The following is a 17,817-nucleotide window of genomic DNA, read 5'->3' on the forward strand; positions in this document are numbered from 1 at the left end:
TTCTTTGCCGGACGCAGAATCTTGTGATACCAGGGCTAGCAGAAGTAAGGAGTATCTATTCACAGAAAAGATAGAACTCTTATACGGGTGAGCACTATTGCTGGAATTCAGGCTGAGTCAAATTAATTTTGTAACTAACTGCATTATCCTCTGTCAGAGTTCGAGGTCAGATTTCAATACGGTAACCTGCAGGGACTCAGTAGGATTTTATACATGTGGTTCTGCATATTATAATGATGGTAAAGTAACAAACATTCATTTTGCCTCTAATGGCCATCCATTCATCCACCCGTCACCCTTCCCACTCAACTAATGGTCGTGCATTCTTCCATCCCTGCATCTCTCCATCCCTCCATTCCTCCATCTCTCCACCCCTCCATCCCTCCCCCCATCCAATTGTTTAGGCTATTTTTACTGAATCCCTATTATCTGCCACATTCTGTGCTCAACACTGGAGAGAGATATAGATGAGATATTATTTCTGCATTCACTGACATCTCTGTTCTCAAAGATTGCATAGTCTTGTGGTGAAAATAGCTCTTCAAACAAATAAGTATCCTCAATGTCCCTAATTTCTCTAGTCCTCAGGGGCTACTATACCCTTTAACGGTCAGTTAACCAAAGTCCACATCCTGTTTGTCCACAGAACTGGCCTCTTACCAGATTCCCATCCTTAAGTGTTTTCTAGGACCCTCCAAGGAATGCTTAGCTATGCCACAAACCCATCTTGCTTCTTGCTTTTTACTTCACCCATCTTCCTCCTAATGATCTGTTCTTCTTCATATCATAACCAACCAGCTTCTCCAGGCCAGCTCCTTCCTTCGCACCTAGAAAGCTTGCCTATGCAGGCTCCTCTGTTAACAGACCCCCAAATGTAGCCAAGTACAGGACATCATCTTAATTACAAGTTTTCTAAAGTTTTAGAGATGACAGCAATCTGTGAGTAACTTTTGCCATGACTTCCATGCTCTATATGATCTGTCTACTTCCCCCACCCCAACCCTTGTACTATGCCATTCTTGACCTTAAGATATTTCTGCTTTCTTAATGTAGATATCTACAGCTATAAAGTTCCCTCTGAGCACTGCCTTTCTCTGCATCTCTTAAGTTTTGGCATGTTGTATTTTTGTTTTCATTCACCTCAAAATATTTCCTAATTCTTCTTGTGATTTATTTTTTGACACATCGCTTGCTTAAGAATATGTTGTTTAATTTCCACGTTTGTGAATTTTCCAGTTTTTCTTCTGTTTTTGATTTCTAGCTTCATTCATTGTGGTCAGAGAAAATATTTTGTATGATTTTAATCTTTTTAAATCTATTGAGACCTGTTTTGTGGCCTAACATATGGTTTCCTTCCATGGTTTCCTTTGACTATTTGAGCATACCTAAAATAGTTGTTTTAGGGTCGCTGTCTAGTAAGTCCAATGTCTGGGCTTCCTCAGGGATGATTTATGTCAGTTTATTTGGTTTCTTTGAATGGGCCATACTTTCTTGTTTCTTTGTACACCTTGTGGTATTTTTGTTGAAAACTTGCTAGTTGACTATTACAATCCAGTAAGTCCAGAAATCAGATTCTCCCCTTCCTTCTCTAGGGTTTGCTGTTTTTTGATTGTTGAAGGCTGTACTTGCATTTTTGAGTGACTTTTACAAACTATTCTGCAAAAAGACTATTCCTTGTCATGCATCACCACTGCTGTCTCTTGTTATGTTAGCTTGTGTTCAGATAATATTTTGATAGAGATTTCCTTAAACACCAGGACCATTTTTAAGTTGCTTTTTTCCTGATTCAGTGTTTGTCTGGTTGCTATAAACCTTTGCTTGCTTTCCAGAGTTCTGACAGTGTTGGCCTTAACGGTTTCTGTTTGTTTTCCTGATGTTTCTGTTGAGGGTTGGGGGTTTGGAGCTGCCTCTGCCATCATTTTGCTCTAGTTTCTCCTAATCTTATAGCCTCCATTTAAAAATAAAAAGGATTTTGTTTCAAAACAAAGAGTAGCCTTCCCTCAAAGAAGAATTAGAAAGATGGTGCATCTCAAAGTAGCACTTTATCTCTATTCAAGGATTTTAAAATGTGAGAGTCAATCTTAGCAGCTCCTTACATCATCATCAGGCTTGTTTATTCATTCAGCTGAATCTGGGGGTGTGGCCTGGGCATCAGGATTTTTTAAGTTCTTCAGGTGATTCAGGTATGCAGTGACTGTTACCATCTACAGCTGTAGAATGCAGGCTGTGATTAAATAAAGTAAAAGCACTAAAGTTTTCCTTTCCCCCCTGTGTCTCTGTTTCCTCATTTATAAAATGGAGTTAGTATTGCTACCTACTTCATAGACTGTTCTGAGTCAATTAGTACATGTCTGCCAAAATGCTAGCCGTTGTTAAAGAAGATGTGGTACATATACACAATGGAATATTACTCAGCCATAAAAAAGAATGAAATAATGCCATCTGCAGCAACATGGATGGACCTAGAGATTATCATACTAAGTAAAGTCAGAAAGAGAAAGACATACATCATAGAATATCACTTATATGTGGAATCTAAAATATGACGCAAATGAACTTATCTACAAAACAGAAACAGACTCACAGAGAATAGACCTGTGGCTGCTAAGGGGGAGACGGAGTTGGGGAGGGATGGATTGGGAGTTTGGGATTGACATATACACACTAGTATATCTAAAATAGATAACTAATAAGGACCTACTGTATAACACAGGGAACTCTGCTCAATATTCTGTAATAACCTAAATGGGAAAAGAAATTTGAAAAAGAATAGCTATATGTATAACTGAATCACTTTGCTGTACACCCGAAACTAACACAACGTTAGTAACGTTGTAAATCAACTATAGTCCAGTATAAAATAAAAATTTAAAAACAGAAACAAAAAAAAATTAAAGAGCTAACCCTAAAAAAAAAAAAAAGTTAGCCATTTTTTATGTTTTACTTTTCCACTCGACTTCCTGACTTCTAACTCCATTCTTTTCCATGACTCTGGTTCATGCTCACAGTAGATGCCTCTGTTGTTTCTTTGCATCCAGGATGTTCTCCACTGACCCTCTCTGCTCATCAGCCCCTTTAAAGTAAAGAACCAAAAAGACTGACACACACCCAGTCTGCCTGCTATGGAAGCAAATGACCTAAGTCCTCTTTTTCTGCCTCCTGAGATTTCCACCTGCTCTAAACCCTTCAGATATTTCTGATGCCGTCTCTACTTACACCAGTCTAATCTCTGTTTGCTCTGTCATCCCTGAGAAGCACATTCTAACATTTTTTAATCAGTAGTTCTCTTTTCAACCACATAAGACTCATTCGTTCCTCCATTCTGTTTGCTCCCCACTCCTCTCCCTCATACTCTGGCTACTGCTGTTGACTTGTCCATGTAGCTGCACTTCTTAAACTTTTCCAGCTAAAGCAGAGGAAAAAGAACATGTGGCACATGAGCCCTTAGGGCCAGGGTGGGACTCATAGGGTCTGCAGTGCCGTATCACAAACTCATCTGAGTGTGCACTTTACATCTTTGTTTAAATAAAACAGAGTTATATGACAGAGAAAAGAACTTGAGTGAATTTCTGCATGTTAGTGACTATAATCTTGATTTTTAATGTTAAAATATTTTAAAATGTTAATATTGTAAATATCTTCATGTTAAACTTTATATAACATTTTGTATGTTTATGTATTTATTTATGTTTATATTATACATATATTTTTATGTCTATAATATATATAAATACCTAAATATGTACATAAATATAGAAACATGTATATGTATAAAATACAAACATATATAAAACATAAACATGTTTATATAAACATATAAAGTATTATATAAATGTGTTAAGACATTGTGTAATATTTTATATATTTATATATTTTTATGGAATATTTAAATGTTAAAAATATTTGTTCTACAATCTTGGGGTAAATCTGCTGCCCCCAGGAGCTCTATCAGATCATGTTTATCCCATAGCTTCATGTCCCCTATTACTGATACTGGAAACCCCCAGGGTTACAGGTACCCCAACTTGAGGATAAGAGTGAGGTGTAGCAGAATCTCTTTTCTCTCCTTTGTTTTGCTTCCCCCCACCCCTTCTCTGGAAAATGTCCTCTCCTTTTTATAGTTTACTCTCCCAACACTTAATTATTTGTTCAGGAAAGGTTAAAAAAAAAAAAACCAAAAAAACACAACTCTCTGGTACTTGAAGACTTAGTATTTTCTAATTCCTAGATTTAAAAACAAAATGAATGAATGATATTTTTTCCTTCAAGAAGAATATTTGTCATCAGAGGTCATTTGGAAGTATTTTGTTACAGACTTTTAAAACGTTTGATCTGGGGCTGATACTATACCGGGCCTGATGATGGTCATTTCTCTGAGGTTACATTTTCTGATTATGTTGGAAACGTCATCTAGAGATACTGACAGCCAGACAGTGAAGCAGCAAAGCAAATGCTTTGCAAATCTGTGAGAAAGTCACAACTGAAGAAGGCTGCTCACCACAACTGAAGTATAATCAGCCCCAGCGCAGTTGAGGGGAACAGTCAATCTGAATTCAGCATGAAGACATGTTCCTAGGCTACTCGTTAAATCCAGGCAGAACTGTTGTTGAACCCAAGTTTGTGTGCCTGACACACAGTGAGGTCAAACAAACCGAAATGTTTGAGTTTAGAGCAGAGAAAGGTTTATTGCAGGGGTCAAGCAAGGTGAAACGGGAGGAGGGGATGGGCTCAAAAGACCCAAACTCCCCGATGGCTTTCAGACAAGGGTTTTTTAAAGACAGTGTTAGGAGAGAGGGTCATAGGATGTGTGTTCAGCTCATGGACCTTCTTCTGATTGGTTGGTGGCGAGGGAACGGGGTGATGTTTTGGGAATCTCAACCCTCTGGTTCCAACCAGCCTGGGGTCTACGTGCTCTGGTCAGCATTTAGTCACCATCCCCCACTTGGCTGGAGGGTCTGAGTTTCTACAGAACAACTCAAAGATACGCATCAGATTGTTATCCAGTTCCCTTCAGGAGGAAATGGGAGTCCTGTGATTCTATTGTCCTAATAATTAACTGCTTCAGTGCTCTTTGGAACTTGGGAAAGGCCTAGGAGACTAAAGCCTTTTTTCTCTACAAAGAAAAACGGGGGGCACAGAGGGACTTTTGTACCTGGGAAGGCCCCACAGGGTCCTGCTCAGTTTCAGTCTCCCCTTCTCTTTGAATCCTGAGGGGGACAGGGGCAGGACAGAAAAGGGAATAAAGTTTTGGACAGAGAGATTAATCATAAACTTGGCAGGGGAACTCAGTTTTAGGGGGACTTGGTTTCAGAACCTCCAAACCTTTTACATGAGGGCCAGGAGATGAGAAGCAAATAGGTGACCAGCTTAATAAACCCTTGTGCCCATCTGCCTTGAAGCTGTGGTTTCTTGGGCTAAATGGCTGAAAGACATCCAGCTCGTAAACCATAACCCAGGTCTTCTTTGCTGCCTCATCGTGGGGAGCAGAGAGTTGATGTATTTTTCCCTGTTTCTTTCCTATATGCTCCTCTATTAATCTCATTGTGGTCTCACTCCTGCTACAAACTCATCTACTTTGAGGACACACTGGTCCTCCTCGATTTGGGCCACTCAGTTAACAGACACTCAGTAGGTTACTGGCTACTTGAGGATCTTCATTGGTCTGCTAACTATACCTCTATTTTTTTTCCAACATTCACCCGGAAGATGTGCCTTCTTCAGGAGCACCTTGAATCTGTCCAAAAGGAGTTCATCATTTTCAACCGAGAGAAGTAAGTAACCCCTGGAAGAACAGCAGCTCAGCGAATGATGGAGTGTTTCAGCCAGATTCAACTTGCAAAGACTTAATATAGTTTTAAACATTTTTTCCTTTCTGATTACAAAAATGATGCATATCCATGATAGAAAATCTGGAAAATACAGAAACTTTTTTTCTTGTAAGAGATTTCAAAAATTGTAATAGGTAAATTAGCTTAGTATCAGGTTTCTGTTGATGGGAAGGGCAGAAGAATGGGGACTTCAACACTTAAAATCAATGATGTTTGTAAGAGTTACCCTGGCTCACACCTCTTTATAAATTGTTGGGCTTAATGCTATCATTTCAAAAGCTTAAATCTTTTCTTTTTCACTTCAATGAATAAACCCACTTTATTTTTTTCCTTTTAAGAGTCAAAAAGGACTTTAATAAAAGACAAGCCAATCAAGCCTTGGAACAAACCAAAGACCCACAAGAAAAGGATGGCCGGAATAACCCGTGAAGTCCTCAACATCTTCTTGGGACATTTCCACGTCAGGAAAAGCTGACAGAAATTCTCACCTCTCCACACCTCACACACCTTAGAAAATATGACTGAATACCTTTGGAGGGAGGCAGCATGACCCAGGGAAGAGTCCCCAGGCTCCCGGGAACTAGATTCACCACCGCGCGACCTTGAGCAAGTTACTTACCCCCTTTCTCTGCTTCAGTTTTTTCATCTAAAAACGAGAACGTAATACTAGATGAGCCCTATGCTGCCTTTTTACTGTCACTGTTCTCCATTCTGTTATTCTAAACAGCCTCTATTTTTATTTTAAAAGGAATATTTGGACGCAGATTTATTTTTTCCACTCCTAATTACACTGCGACAAATGGACATTGCTGGGTGATGGAGCGAATTTCTTCAGAGTTAGAAAACTTCATAAATTGGTCAGAATCCCCAAATCCGACTGAATAGGAGTAAGGAATTCATTCAGGAAGAAATGAGTGGAACCAGATTATAAGTAACACAGATTGATGAGGGCCTTCCAGTGGTGTGCTTAAGTCAGAACACCGTACCAGCTTGTATCAATTGTAAGAGCCACTATGCGCATCTGTCCCAGCACCCCGTACAGTGATGTGGAGAGTTGAAATTGGTGATGGTGGAAGTATTTATATCATGGAAATTGGCAGATGCTACAAATCAGAGCTTTCCACCCTTTCTGGCCCCCCCCTACCCACCCGGCGCCAGGAAGCCAGTTGTGAAATATTAGCACACCACTGGCCTTCTTCTAGAAGCATGTTCCTTGAGAGCTAATTGTCCTCTTATGACTACCAGAGACCTGTGTCCGGAGAGCATCAGAAAAGAACATTGTCACATTGAAAGCACCTCCACCTTGTAGTACCTGAAGTTGTATCTTATATGGGAGTTACAGTCTGTCAGATTGTGAGGTGAATTTGGAAGATAGTAAAATTTACCCTTGAAAAATTCCTTTAATATACACAACATATGGTGAGTATCTTTTCTTAGAGAAGCCCAATATCATGAGACCCTTCACTAATGAAACGAGTCATCTTTTTTGGTTCTTTTTTTTTTTTTTTTTGGTCTCACTTTTGGCTAATAAAAGATGCACTAAAGTGTTGAACAGATTATACATGCCTTTATAAACTAGAATCACACGCTTAGAGCCGTGGGATGCCCACACATCTGAGAGGTCTAAGACTGACTAAGGGAACAGCAATACTTACTTGTGCTTACTGCAAGAATGGCGGGCAGAATCCCCTATTTAAAATAGTATTGATATTTCACTTTTTCTTTATATTGTATTTATTTCTTTGCCAAACACAAAGTTTAATTCACCTAAGTTGGGATGTAACTCTACTCCCCTGATACCCAGAAGATCTTTGCAGAAGAACTATTTTTGGCAACTCACAGATGCTGCTGGGTAGACTCAAGAATAAACAGGGTTGGTGGGGGATTGCTTTAACTCTTGGCCACTCAGATCACCTAAACCTTGTCCTTACTTAGGGAGACTATGGGCCTCAGCAGGGTGGCAGTAAGCTGGCAACAGGGGAGACCAGACAGGTGGAAATGGGCAGAAGTAACAGAGACGGCCGCAAGCTACATAGGACTTCTCCAGAAGGGAGGTCACACTGGGGCAACTAGACATGGGCAGGAAGCCAGTGCTGAACTTTAATTCAGCACTGATGGTTTTCTCCCCACTGAGCTAATAGGCCCCACATTTCTGGCCTTGAAAAGCTGTGAAATAGTGTCTCTCTACTTGAAGAGTAACCATATTTTTGTTAAGAATTAAAAGCCAGCTCTTGTGTTCTGTTTGATTCCTTTTCTCTACATTTCCCCCATATTATATGTCTGTGCTATGTTTTTCTCCAAACACTACAAACTCTGGCTCAATTTCCCAAGAAGGGGGAATGGGTTGACAAGAGCTACAAGGAGGTGACCAGATTCTGCTCCTGGTTGGTAACCAGGAGTGTCAGGGCCATTTGCATGTTTACCAATTTATTTCATTTGTTTCAATTCAAGCCTTGATGTGCTGTCGCCTCATCTCTCCAGTTACCTGATTCTTTCTCTCGCTCTGACCTTATATATATCATCCCAAATGAGAGACTGGGAAACACCCAAGTGCAATGGGATTGGTAGGGTCTCCATTGGGATGGGAGTTAAATCATTTGTGCCATTTCACGTCTATACAGTTTATAACGGGATAGGAACCCAATACAACCTCTGTAGGTTGAATCCCTAGTTTTTACTTCCAATGACCTGATTCCACGCCTACAGCACCCATACGGGCTGTCAAGAACCATGGATGCACTGACTAGAGAGGTAAGATGGATTTCCCGTCCTAATCAGGTTACAGACCCACCACGTAATATTTCAAGTTAGAAAAGAAAAAGCATTGTATCCATCGGTACAGAATGGCTGATTTTAAGCACCTCCCACCACTGGACATTTTGAGTGTTAGGACAAAAATGTTTTCCAAAAAATAGAAGAATTCTTAAATCCTTAACCATGATTGCTAGTTGTTGAACTCAGATCCTTGGGTTTTATTCCATAACTTGGGCTAAAATTTACTACCCTACAGGGTGGAGCATATCTCATCTAGGTGTGTGACAACGAAGGCTCAGGGCTAAGCATTTTAGAAAACAGGGTGACTCTTAATTCCTTTTGTCCGGCGTTTCTGGCATCTTTTTCTCCTCACAGCTTCCTCCCTTACCTGTGTGGAACATCTGAAAAGTGAGCAGGTTTGGAAGACCAGGGGCATCCTGGTTCTAACCCTCTGGCACTGTAGCGGGGTCACCCACCCCAGTGCATCCACAGGGACCGCTAGTGGATGGGTGGGGCAGCCCTGTGACCCTGGCCATGACCCGGACTCCACGGAAGGAGAGGCTCTGCTAATGGCTCAACCCCAAAAGGCAGCACTGGTTTTGGCTGAGGGCACTGCTGGGGCAGGAACGAATGTCAAGCCGCACAGAGCATTGCTCCATTAATTAGGGTCACTTAATTGATTAGTGGTTAGGCTGCTTCTGATAGTAAAGGGTTTTTTTGTTTTTTTGGGAAACTAGCTAAATTAATTATATTGCATATACACAATAAAATACCATGAAGAAAGAAAACACATATATAGTCTTTGGTTGAACCATATACCATTCTAAGTGCTCTAGATTACATATACTATCTCACATAATTTCCCAACAATACTACTACTGATAGTAAAGTTTTAAGCAGAAGAAAGTAGACTTCATCACATAATAGCTTTTCCAGACTGGATTGATGAATAAATAACTAGGGAGAAGGAGTGGGTCATAGAGCTAGCAGGGGCCAGTGTTGCTGCTTTGGGCTGACACCGTAATGCTAAGGCTTTAATTCTTCAAGGGCTGAACGAAAAGGCATGAAAAGCAGTGAGCTGTTTCAGTATCCAGCTGTCCCTGCATTCTGTCGACACAAATTCCTGTTTCCTAGAAACTGTGCCTGTGATTACCGTTTCCTACAGTCTCAGTGTGTCTGATATTCAACACGGATGTGAAAAATCCAAACACAGTTCACAAACTGTGCTGTTGTGAACAGGTAGCCCTTGGATGGGAAATCTGTGCTTCTGTTGAGCTGTAACATGTGTACTGTCAGTGTGCCTGTGTGTATTAAAATGTCTTCTGTACACCATAAGCCACTTCCTTCTTTGTCAGCCGTGTGTGTGTGTGTGTGTGTGTGTGTGTGTGTGGAATCATTTCCCCTAGGGGTAGGGTCAAAGTCACCTGGTCTTATTTCCATTTCCTGCTGTGAGGAATGTCCTTTACTAGAGACAAGCCGGTGTTAGAGATGATGTTCTAGAACTATGGAATGTTAGAGATGGTGTTCTAGCCCTCTGGCGCTGTAACTATGAAATGCAGCACCATCTAGCTGCTCCACAGATGTAGAAACCGAAAACCTGACTCCTCCAGTATCCACACCTAAGGAGGCCCAGCCCAGTATTCTGGATTTTGCCTTTCACTATGACCTTTAGGCCATGGAGAGTCCCTGCACCTCTTTTTTTCAGCACTCTCCCTTCTTACCTCTCCACATCTTTGTCCGGTTCCACGTACCCAAGCAGCAGGTGGATGGTCCAAGGCCCATATCCCGGGACAGGAAGGTTAACAGACAGCTCTGAACTCTTGGAGCCAGAAGCAACTTCTGCCTCAGGGGAGAATCAAGGGGCCTTCCAATCACCTCTCAGACCCACAACAGCTTAGCAGCCACAGGCTAACTGGTTCCCGGGATAGGTTCTCGTAAGTCTTGTGGCCTCTGAAGTCCTGCATGCAGAGTACTCTCGTCCAGGTCATGTGAAGTGTGCTGTCTTGTTCTCAGCGTCCACCGATCCCAGGGCAGGATCTAGACCTTCCATTCTGAGGAATGCCAGCCTTAAGGATGCAACCTCATCCCTGCAGGCTGCTTTGGCCCTTTCATCCCATCTCCTGCTCATGGTTGGTGTTCTCCTTGTGATAGCTTGATGGGAACGGAGTTGATTCCAGAAAGTTCTTCAAAACCAGAGGGACCTTGTTATTCCTATTCAGTGTTCTCATTCCCCACCTGGTGGATGTGACTCGACCCTGAATACCTCCAGTCAGCAGAGGTGTGAAAGTCAATGTGTGAATTGCACTAACTTAAAAAAACAAAAACAAAAAAAACTGCTTCATCCCTTTTAGAGCCCTGCAGGCTGAGATCATTTTAAGCACTGACCCTGCCCTTTACACCCAAGCTTATCCTAAGCAGAGCTCAGCTGCTGCCATGGTCCCGAGCAGAGAGAGGTGTTTCACCAGTCCTGAGTTCAAGCCCCCAAATGCAACTACGGGCAAAAGCTTCTTAATCATCAAACCTTGAACGTCAAACTGAAATAATTCCTTAGACGCTCAGAGTAGCTTCTGACGTGGTTTCACCTGGGCGTTCATCACACGTAAAAGCAATTCACCAGGAATTACCATCCCCTGATCCTCTCCCGCACCTGCCCCAGCCTACACACAGATACTGTGCTGAGAAAACAGTCGTGCCCTGCAGGCTTGAGAATGCTGCCGTGGCCACTTGCTGTGTTTATCTGCCTAGCATCCATGCCCTCCTCTTCTGGGATCAGAAATTGATTTTCTTCCAGTTACGGACAGTCCACGTGGTTCAGGTGGCTCAGGAGCCGGGTGTGTTACCAGGTGTGGCCAATCAGTCCCAGTCTCCAGGCCACAGTGCCGAGGTCAATGGTGAACACGTGACCAAGCCGGACCAATCAGAATCCGTCTCCTTGGCTGGCACTACGGGGAGAACCTCTCTCCCCCTGAAATCTCTTAAGCAGGTAAAAAATGCAAACTTGGTGGCGCTGATGGTCAGTTTTGCTCCCACACGGAAAGAGCTTTCCTAAGAATGAAGCACTAAAGGCAAGCAGGGCTAAGAGATGGAGAGAAACAATATTCTCCATCCAGCTCTGCTTCAATCTACCCAAATCTATCCCTGAGGTTTTCAGTTACACCAGACTTCAAAAAACCCTTTCCAAAATTTTTTCTTTGCCTATACACGTCTAACATTTGCAATGAAAAATGCCCTGCATAAATTCTAATTGGATCCAGGAGTGTTTCCCCAAAAGGGTTTAGTATAACAGGTTTGGCAGAGCGTACAAGATGATATAGAAGGTGGACACATTTTGAAAGACATAAAATTTCTCAGAGCTTTTAACTTGATGATATGTACTTTAAAGCTCTCAGATTATTAGAGTAAACAATACTTTCCCCACACTCATTAGACACCTTGGGAACAGTCGGCTAAAGAATATACTTTGAAACATGCTTTGGTTGAATTTTCTCAAAGTCCAAGTTTTTAGAAAGAAGCAGAAAATGCTTTAAGGGGATGACATAAACAAACAAACAAAAAACCCAAAACAAACAAAACTTTTCAGGATCTGTTCTGTGCTCAACTAGATTTTTCCCAAATGGCCTTGTACATTAACGCTAATTTTGATGAACATTAAAAAAAATTAGTTATTCCCCAAAGTTTTAATAATGGCCATCTAACTCTGTGGCCAAAACAAAACCTCAAGCTCAACTGAAAGGACAGAAAACTCCCAAATTTTCTCAGGGTTTACATCAGATGTGCCCTCCTACTAATAACCCTGTCAGTTCTATGGTGCAATTGTCACACTTTAGGTCGACCGGCATGACACACACAGAAAAAGGCTACACAACCACAGCTGCGATTTTACAGTTATTTTAATAACCAGGTTTACATTAACAGTCACTTGATGAACTTTTTTTTCCTTAATTTCAGCTAAACTCAAAACACAGTTTTCTTCACGGTTCAAAGCAAACAGCTCTTCACGTTCCAGAGCTGCCTCACAGCTACCACAGATCACAGGGAGATTTACTGTCTGTCCATAGTCACCAGACACAACTGAACACCCACACACCATTTCCAAAGGGGAACTTAAAAGGAATGCTGGCTGCTCAGGACAGCCCATGTGTACACTGGGACTCGAGCTGGAGTTTTCCAGGGGAGAAGGCCTGAGAAGCTGTGGCAGGAAGCTGCTGGGAAGATCTCTCAGGGGGAGGCCAAGGGCAGGCTTGGGATTGAGGCCTGTGGAGCAGAACATGCCTCTCTGCGTGAAGTCATGAAGAAAAAGGCCATAGGGTGGCTGGACTTTGAAGAAACCCATTCTCGGGATAACTACAACACTGCCATCTTTAGAAAACTTAGAGGAAATATCTCTAGTGGGGCAGCTGATTTAACAGTTCTACTAATGCCTTCTCAACGACCCAAGACGGTGGCCGCCCCAGAGAGAAGCCCGGGTGACTGACATCCCCCCCTTAGAGAGGGGCCAGGCCAAGAGATGAGACAGCAAAAGAAAGCTGGGGGGAGACGGAAGACCCGGCATGGCCTCCCACACGTGGATGAGATGCCAGGGAATTCTGAGAGGGCTGTGACTCACCGCCATGTTCTCTTCCTAAACCCTCAGGACAGGGCTCTTGAACGGGTCTCATAGAACAGGGCACATTTGAATATAAATTTTAACCTAAGTAACAAGGCATCAGAAATCAAAGTCAAGAATATGGTGGGAGTTTTCTTGGAATTCTCAGAACTTTCTACGCTTGGAAAGTTACTAATTGTACATGAAGACAGGGAGACTTCCTCAGATCCTGTTGCCCATCGTGAAGACATAGAGGGGTTGTTCCTACAGCACAGGAAACCTGTGTAGAATATGAAGTTCTGCTTGAGTGTTTCATTCAGAAGTCCCAAGTGCAACCAACTTGGCCATGAAAGATTTATTTTTCAAAGCACAGAGAGGTCGTGGGGAGGATGAGTTGGACTCAGGCCGGGTAAGAGCAACAGAGGGCACACAAGTGGATGCTCGGACGAGAGTCATATACGTGTCTTTTCCTCCATCTGGTGGTGATAGCTGGTACTGCAACGTATCCTAAAGCCCAGCCCAGCCAATGAGGCATAGATACAGATGGTTCAGATCTGACTAGCTCCTCTGCTTGCAAAGCTGTCATTCTGAGTTCTGTTGTACCACAGGCCCCCAAATCTTTGAGTTATAAATCAAGAGCTACATCCTCCCCTTCGCTTATGTTTCCCTTAAAATAAAGGCACCGTGAAAAAGCCTTAAAAACAGCAAGACTCCTTTTATGAAGGGAAATCATCTTTTTCATGATTAGAACAGAAAGTAGCTTGCTAGGGAAATCCTCTTCCTTGGCTATTTCCAAATTCCTTTTAGCCACGTGTCCCCTTTTCTCTGGTCTTATTAAAACTTGCAGAGATAATGGCTTCTCCTATGCACCTGAAAGGTGCTCGAGGCCTGCTCTTTTCATGAAAGTATTTAGTACAGAGTTGCGGGGTCTACCAGCTGGATCCCCTGAGCACCGAAGTCTGATCCCAGGTTGAATCTATTTTTCCTGCATATGGGCCTCTTGGTTCTACAGATTCTCATTGGGCTCACAGAACTTGCTCCAAAACTGAATTTTCAGAAGTGGCATGATAGGGAATTGGACATTCATGTCTGACAGACAAGGTGGATACGAATGCTTTATGCTAATTTCCTTTACGTGTCATGTCACTTCCACTCACTGGGAGATTCTGGTACTAAAACAAAAAGTTCCCCTAAGGGATATGCTAACGGAAGGGGAAAGAGATGGTTCAGAATTGACAAAGAGAAGCACGGCCACAGAGCATGCACCTTCTGCTCCAGACTGGCTTTCCCACATCCCTGCTGGCCTCCCATAGGAGCTGAGACTCCTGATTAGTAATAAAAGCTAGGGAACATCTAAGCAAACACATTTTTAATAATGACAAAAAAATCGTATGCAATCATGGATGTGCCTGGATCTTAGGAGATCAAGAGAATCACTCACCCCTGGCAAGAGAAGCCCATCTCAGCTCCAGTCCTAACTCGAGAAGCCCCCTGCTTGCCTGGTTTGCAAAGAGCCGTGAGAGGTGAGCTCCAACACGTGTTTAGAGGGAGGCGCTATTTAAGCGTGGCTGCCCTCCCCCCAGGGCCTTGTGCTGTGCTCCCAGCTGCTGCCTTTTAAGAGCACCAAAGAGGCAGGGAGGGCAAGAGCAAGAGAAAGGTCCTTTCCTCTCTCCCCTCTTCCTTCCCAGCCCAGGAAAGAGAAGAATTTGAAAGCAACAGTGAGAAAAAGGCCCGACCAAACACTGGCACGACCAAGCAGGTGGAAGCAATGGTTGGGTTTTGGTGTTTTGGTGTTTTAATAAAATGTTCCAAGGGATAAAATCTACTAGGAGGGGATGTGACAAAGTCCAGAACCCGAAGACTGCCTGCCTTCTCCGCAGACCCCAGGGGACCGTGATGGCGTGACAGCTGCCCCGAGTGGCCATCTTCCGTGGAAATCAGCGTTACTTCATCAACACAATACACAAGACCCCTTATGCTCACCCACCCGCCTCCCCCGCACACACCCTACCCCAGTCCCTCTGAGCCCTCTGCCTTGCTCTGGGCTCCCACCACCCACTCACCCCAAATAACTGGCGTCCCTTTTGTTCATTTTCCTGACGTCCCAGCTTTGTCTGTCCCCTTGTCGTAAGATGCAGCACTACACACGCTCTCAACACTATATAGCGGATGCTTTTACCTTAGTGGCCTGATTGCATGCATGTAAATGGGGGGTAGGGGCGTCCAACAAATCAAGGCTATGCATAAACAGAAAACAAAGCAATAATCGTAAAGCTAGGCAAGCGAGCGTTAACATTGGAGAAACATAAGGCTTGAGGCTTATTGATTCTTTAGATCGAAACTGTTTGGATTCACTTTCCTTCTTAAATATTGGTGTACCATTTTGGCTTCAAAAGAATCGCTTCTTGCTTCCGCCCCTCTCTTTGGGGGAGGGGTCGCTTAACTCAGGGATGTGATGTTAGAACGGCCTCCAGGGGGCGCCACGATGCGCTTGCTGGCCGAGCGGACCCCCTCATCCACTTGGGTGCCTGCAGGTGGCAATAAGTTCCCAGGGATTAAAAAGGGAGAGAGACAGGGGGGTGTGGACAAGAGAGAAAATGGATTAATTTGAAGAGTGTAAGATATTAAATGCCTTCCTCATCTCCCAAGAAACTTCCATTGCAGTCTGTCACAGCTATTCCAGGCTTTTCATACCCACCATCCTGAAAACAAGCCTTTGCCAGGAAAAGCCAGGGTCTTAACTGGATTTCATCGGACCCTCGGCATCATAACAATGATAATAAAAAGAACAACGGGAATGATATGAAAAATAGCTGCTCACATTCGTTTTGACGAGCAACGTTTGAAATACTCGTCAGATAATTCCATTCTGTCCTCACCGCTACCCTTGAGGCAGGTACTGTTATTACGTCATTTTACAGAGGAGGTGACTGAGGCTGTGAAAGGTTAGGCAACCTGCCCAGTGTCTCACAGCTTGCAGTGGTGATAGTCTGGCCTGGGGCCGCAGCTAAAAGGAAACACTGATATGATATGCACTCATGTCCTTTAGAAAGGAGCCAAAAAAAGTTTACCGGTGACAGTGGCCAGGGAGCAACAAAAAATGGAAAAACACTGAAAAATTTCTGACAACTAGGATATGTGATCTCTGACAACGTCACCTTAACTTTTAGCACTTTTCGTCTTCCTCCCCTATGGCCCGTTATGTCTTTTCCTCCCTATCTTCCTGTTTCTCCCACTTCTTCCTCCTCTTTCTTCCCCACAGATACTGTCCCTTTACATGTCTCTTTCCTTTTTTGTCGTCTCATTTCCCTCACTTTACAATTTTCAATATAGTGATGCAACTCTACACTTATTTTTCCCCATTTTAAGGCTACTGGTTATTGAGCAATTGAATGTTTTCTATGAATATCATAGTTCTTAAAGATTCATGATACAGCTAGGCCATGGTAAATGTTCAGTAATTGCTAGCATTATCATCATGACAAGGGAGGGGAGAGTAGAATTAAAATCCTAGATTAGAAGAAGCTACTGCAATTTGAGCATAAAAATAATCTGAGCTATCTGGTAACCTGGGCAAACAAAGGAAAGAGAGCATACTGCAGGGCTCTCTGTCTAACGCAGAAAATCACGCTCAATTCATAAGGAAGTCATCCCGGCCCTGCCCCGCCCCCGGCCCCGCCAGGTGTGATCTCTAAGCAGAACTGGCCATCACTTAAACCTGATATTTAACCTGGCTGAGCCCTGGCTTCCTTTCCCACCAGGACTTCTCTTTGGTTCAGCAAACGTCCCAGCTTGCGGCCCAGTGACCGTCTCCCTAGAAGGCAATCTGGGTTAGCTCCCGGCATCACCGCTAACCTCGCAGCGCTGAGCTTCCCCTCCCCCTTCCGCGCTCCCCGTTTCACTACCTTCACCATCAGCTTCTCCGACTCACCTGACAGGCTAAATCCGGACTGATGGAGGTTCCTCACAGGCGGGTTGGGCCGCGTGGGAGAGCCCCGGGTGGAGCCGGCGGGGGTGCCCCCCTTGGGCGTGGTGGTCAGGTCGAACACCGGCCCGTCATACATGCCCCTGGGCACTGCGTGCAGGTCCGCCATCTGCAGCAGAGAAAGCGGGCAGCAAAGTTTATTCGCTCGACGGTTAAGGGCGTGTTCTAGGTAGCACAGAGGTGGCAGTGAATTAAGTGCACGTAGTGAGAGCCAGAAAGCAATAATCATGTTATTTTTACTAGGGATGCAATGTACAACATGATAAAGATACTTAACACTGCTATACGCTATAAATCACATCCTAAGCGTTTTCATCACAAGGAAAACAATCTTTTTTCTATTTCTTTAATTTTGTGTCTATATGAGATGATGGTGTCCACTAAACTTATTGTGGTACTCATTCCATGGTGTGTGCGAGTCAAACCACTACGCTGTACACCTCAGACTTATGTTTGTGCTGCACTAGTCAATTATATCTCGATAAAACTGGAAAAAAATTAAAAGGTTATTTTAAGGAAAGGAGAAGCAGTATAAAATAAATAATGTGCGGTGTTGTGATAGAGTGACCATGGAGGTGGCGGGTGAAGGCCTCTGTAAATAGATAAGCTTCTATCTTAAGGACCAAAGGAGATTGTTGGTGGGGCCAGGGTGGAGGGAGGGAGGG

General features: G+C 43.4%; 2 protein-coding genes across 3 annotated transcripts in view; one reads left to right on the forward strand and one right to left on the reverse strand.

The window, feature by feature from the left end:
- STK32A (serine/threonine kinase 32A) overlaps positions 1-6,632 on the forward strand; it is an 84,867-nt gene extending 78,235 nt beyond the window's left edge. The window contains exons 9-11 of the mRNA XM_060146462.1: positions 4,037-4,042; positions 5,707-5,771; positions 6,167-6,632. Coding sequence (XP_060002445.1) covers positions 4,037-4,042; positions 5,707-5,771; positions 6,167-6,257 — 162 coding nt within the window. The 3' untranslated portion in view covers positions 6,258-6,632. The remainder of the gene's footprint in view (positions 1-4,036; positions 4,043-5,706; positions 5,772-6,166) is intronic.
- Positions 6,633-12,454: 5,822 nt separating this feature from the next.
- The window catches only part of DPYSL3 (dihydropyrimidinase like 3), a 113,437-nt gene continuing 108,074 nt past the window's right edge, over positions 12,455-17,817 (reverse strand). For both annotated transcript variants that reach the window (XM_060143918.1, XM_060143920.1), the window contains exons 13-14: positions 17,099-17,261; positions 12,455-15,695 (exon numbers count right to left, since the gene is read on the reverse strand). In XM_060143918.1, coding sequence (XP_059999901.1) covers positions 15,607-15,695; positions 17,099-17,261 — 252 coding nt within the window. In that variant the 3' untranslated portion in view covers positions 12,455-15,606. The remainder of the gene's footprint in view (positions 15,696-17,098; positions 17,262-17,817) is intronic.

The sequence above is a fragment of the Lagenorhynchus albirostris genome, chromosome 3 (genome assembly GCF_949774975.1).
Source record: "Lagenorhynchus albirostris chromosome 3, mLagAlb1.1, whole genome shotgun sequence".
NCBI classification, from domain to species: Eukaryota; Metazoa; Chordata; class Mammalia; order Artiodactyla; family Delphinidae; genus Lagenorhynchus; species Lagenorhynchus albirostris.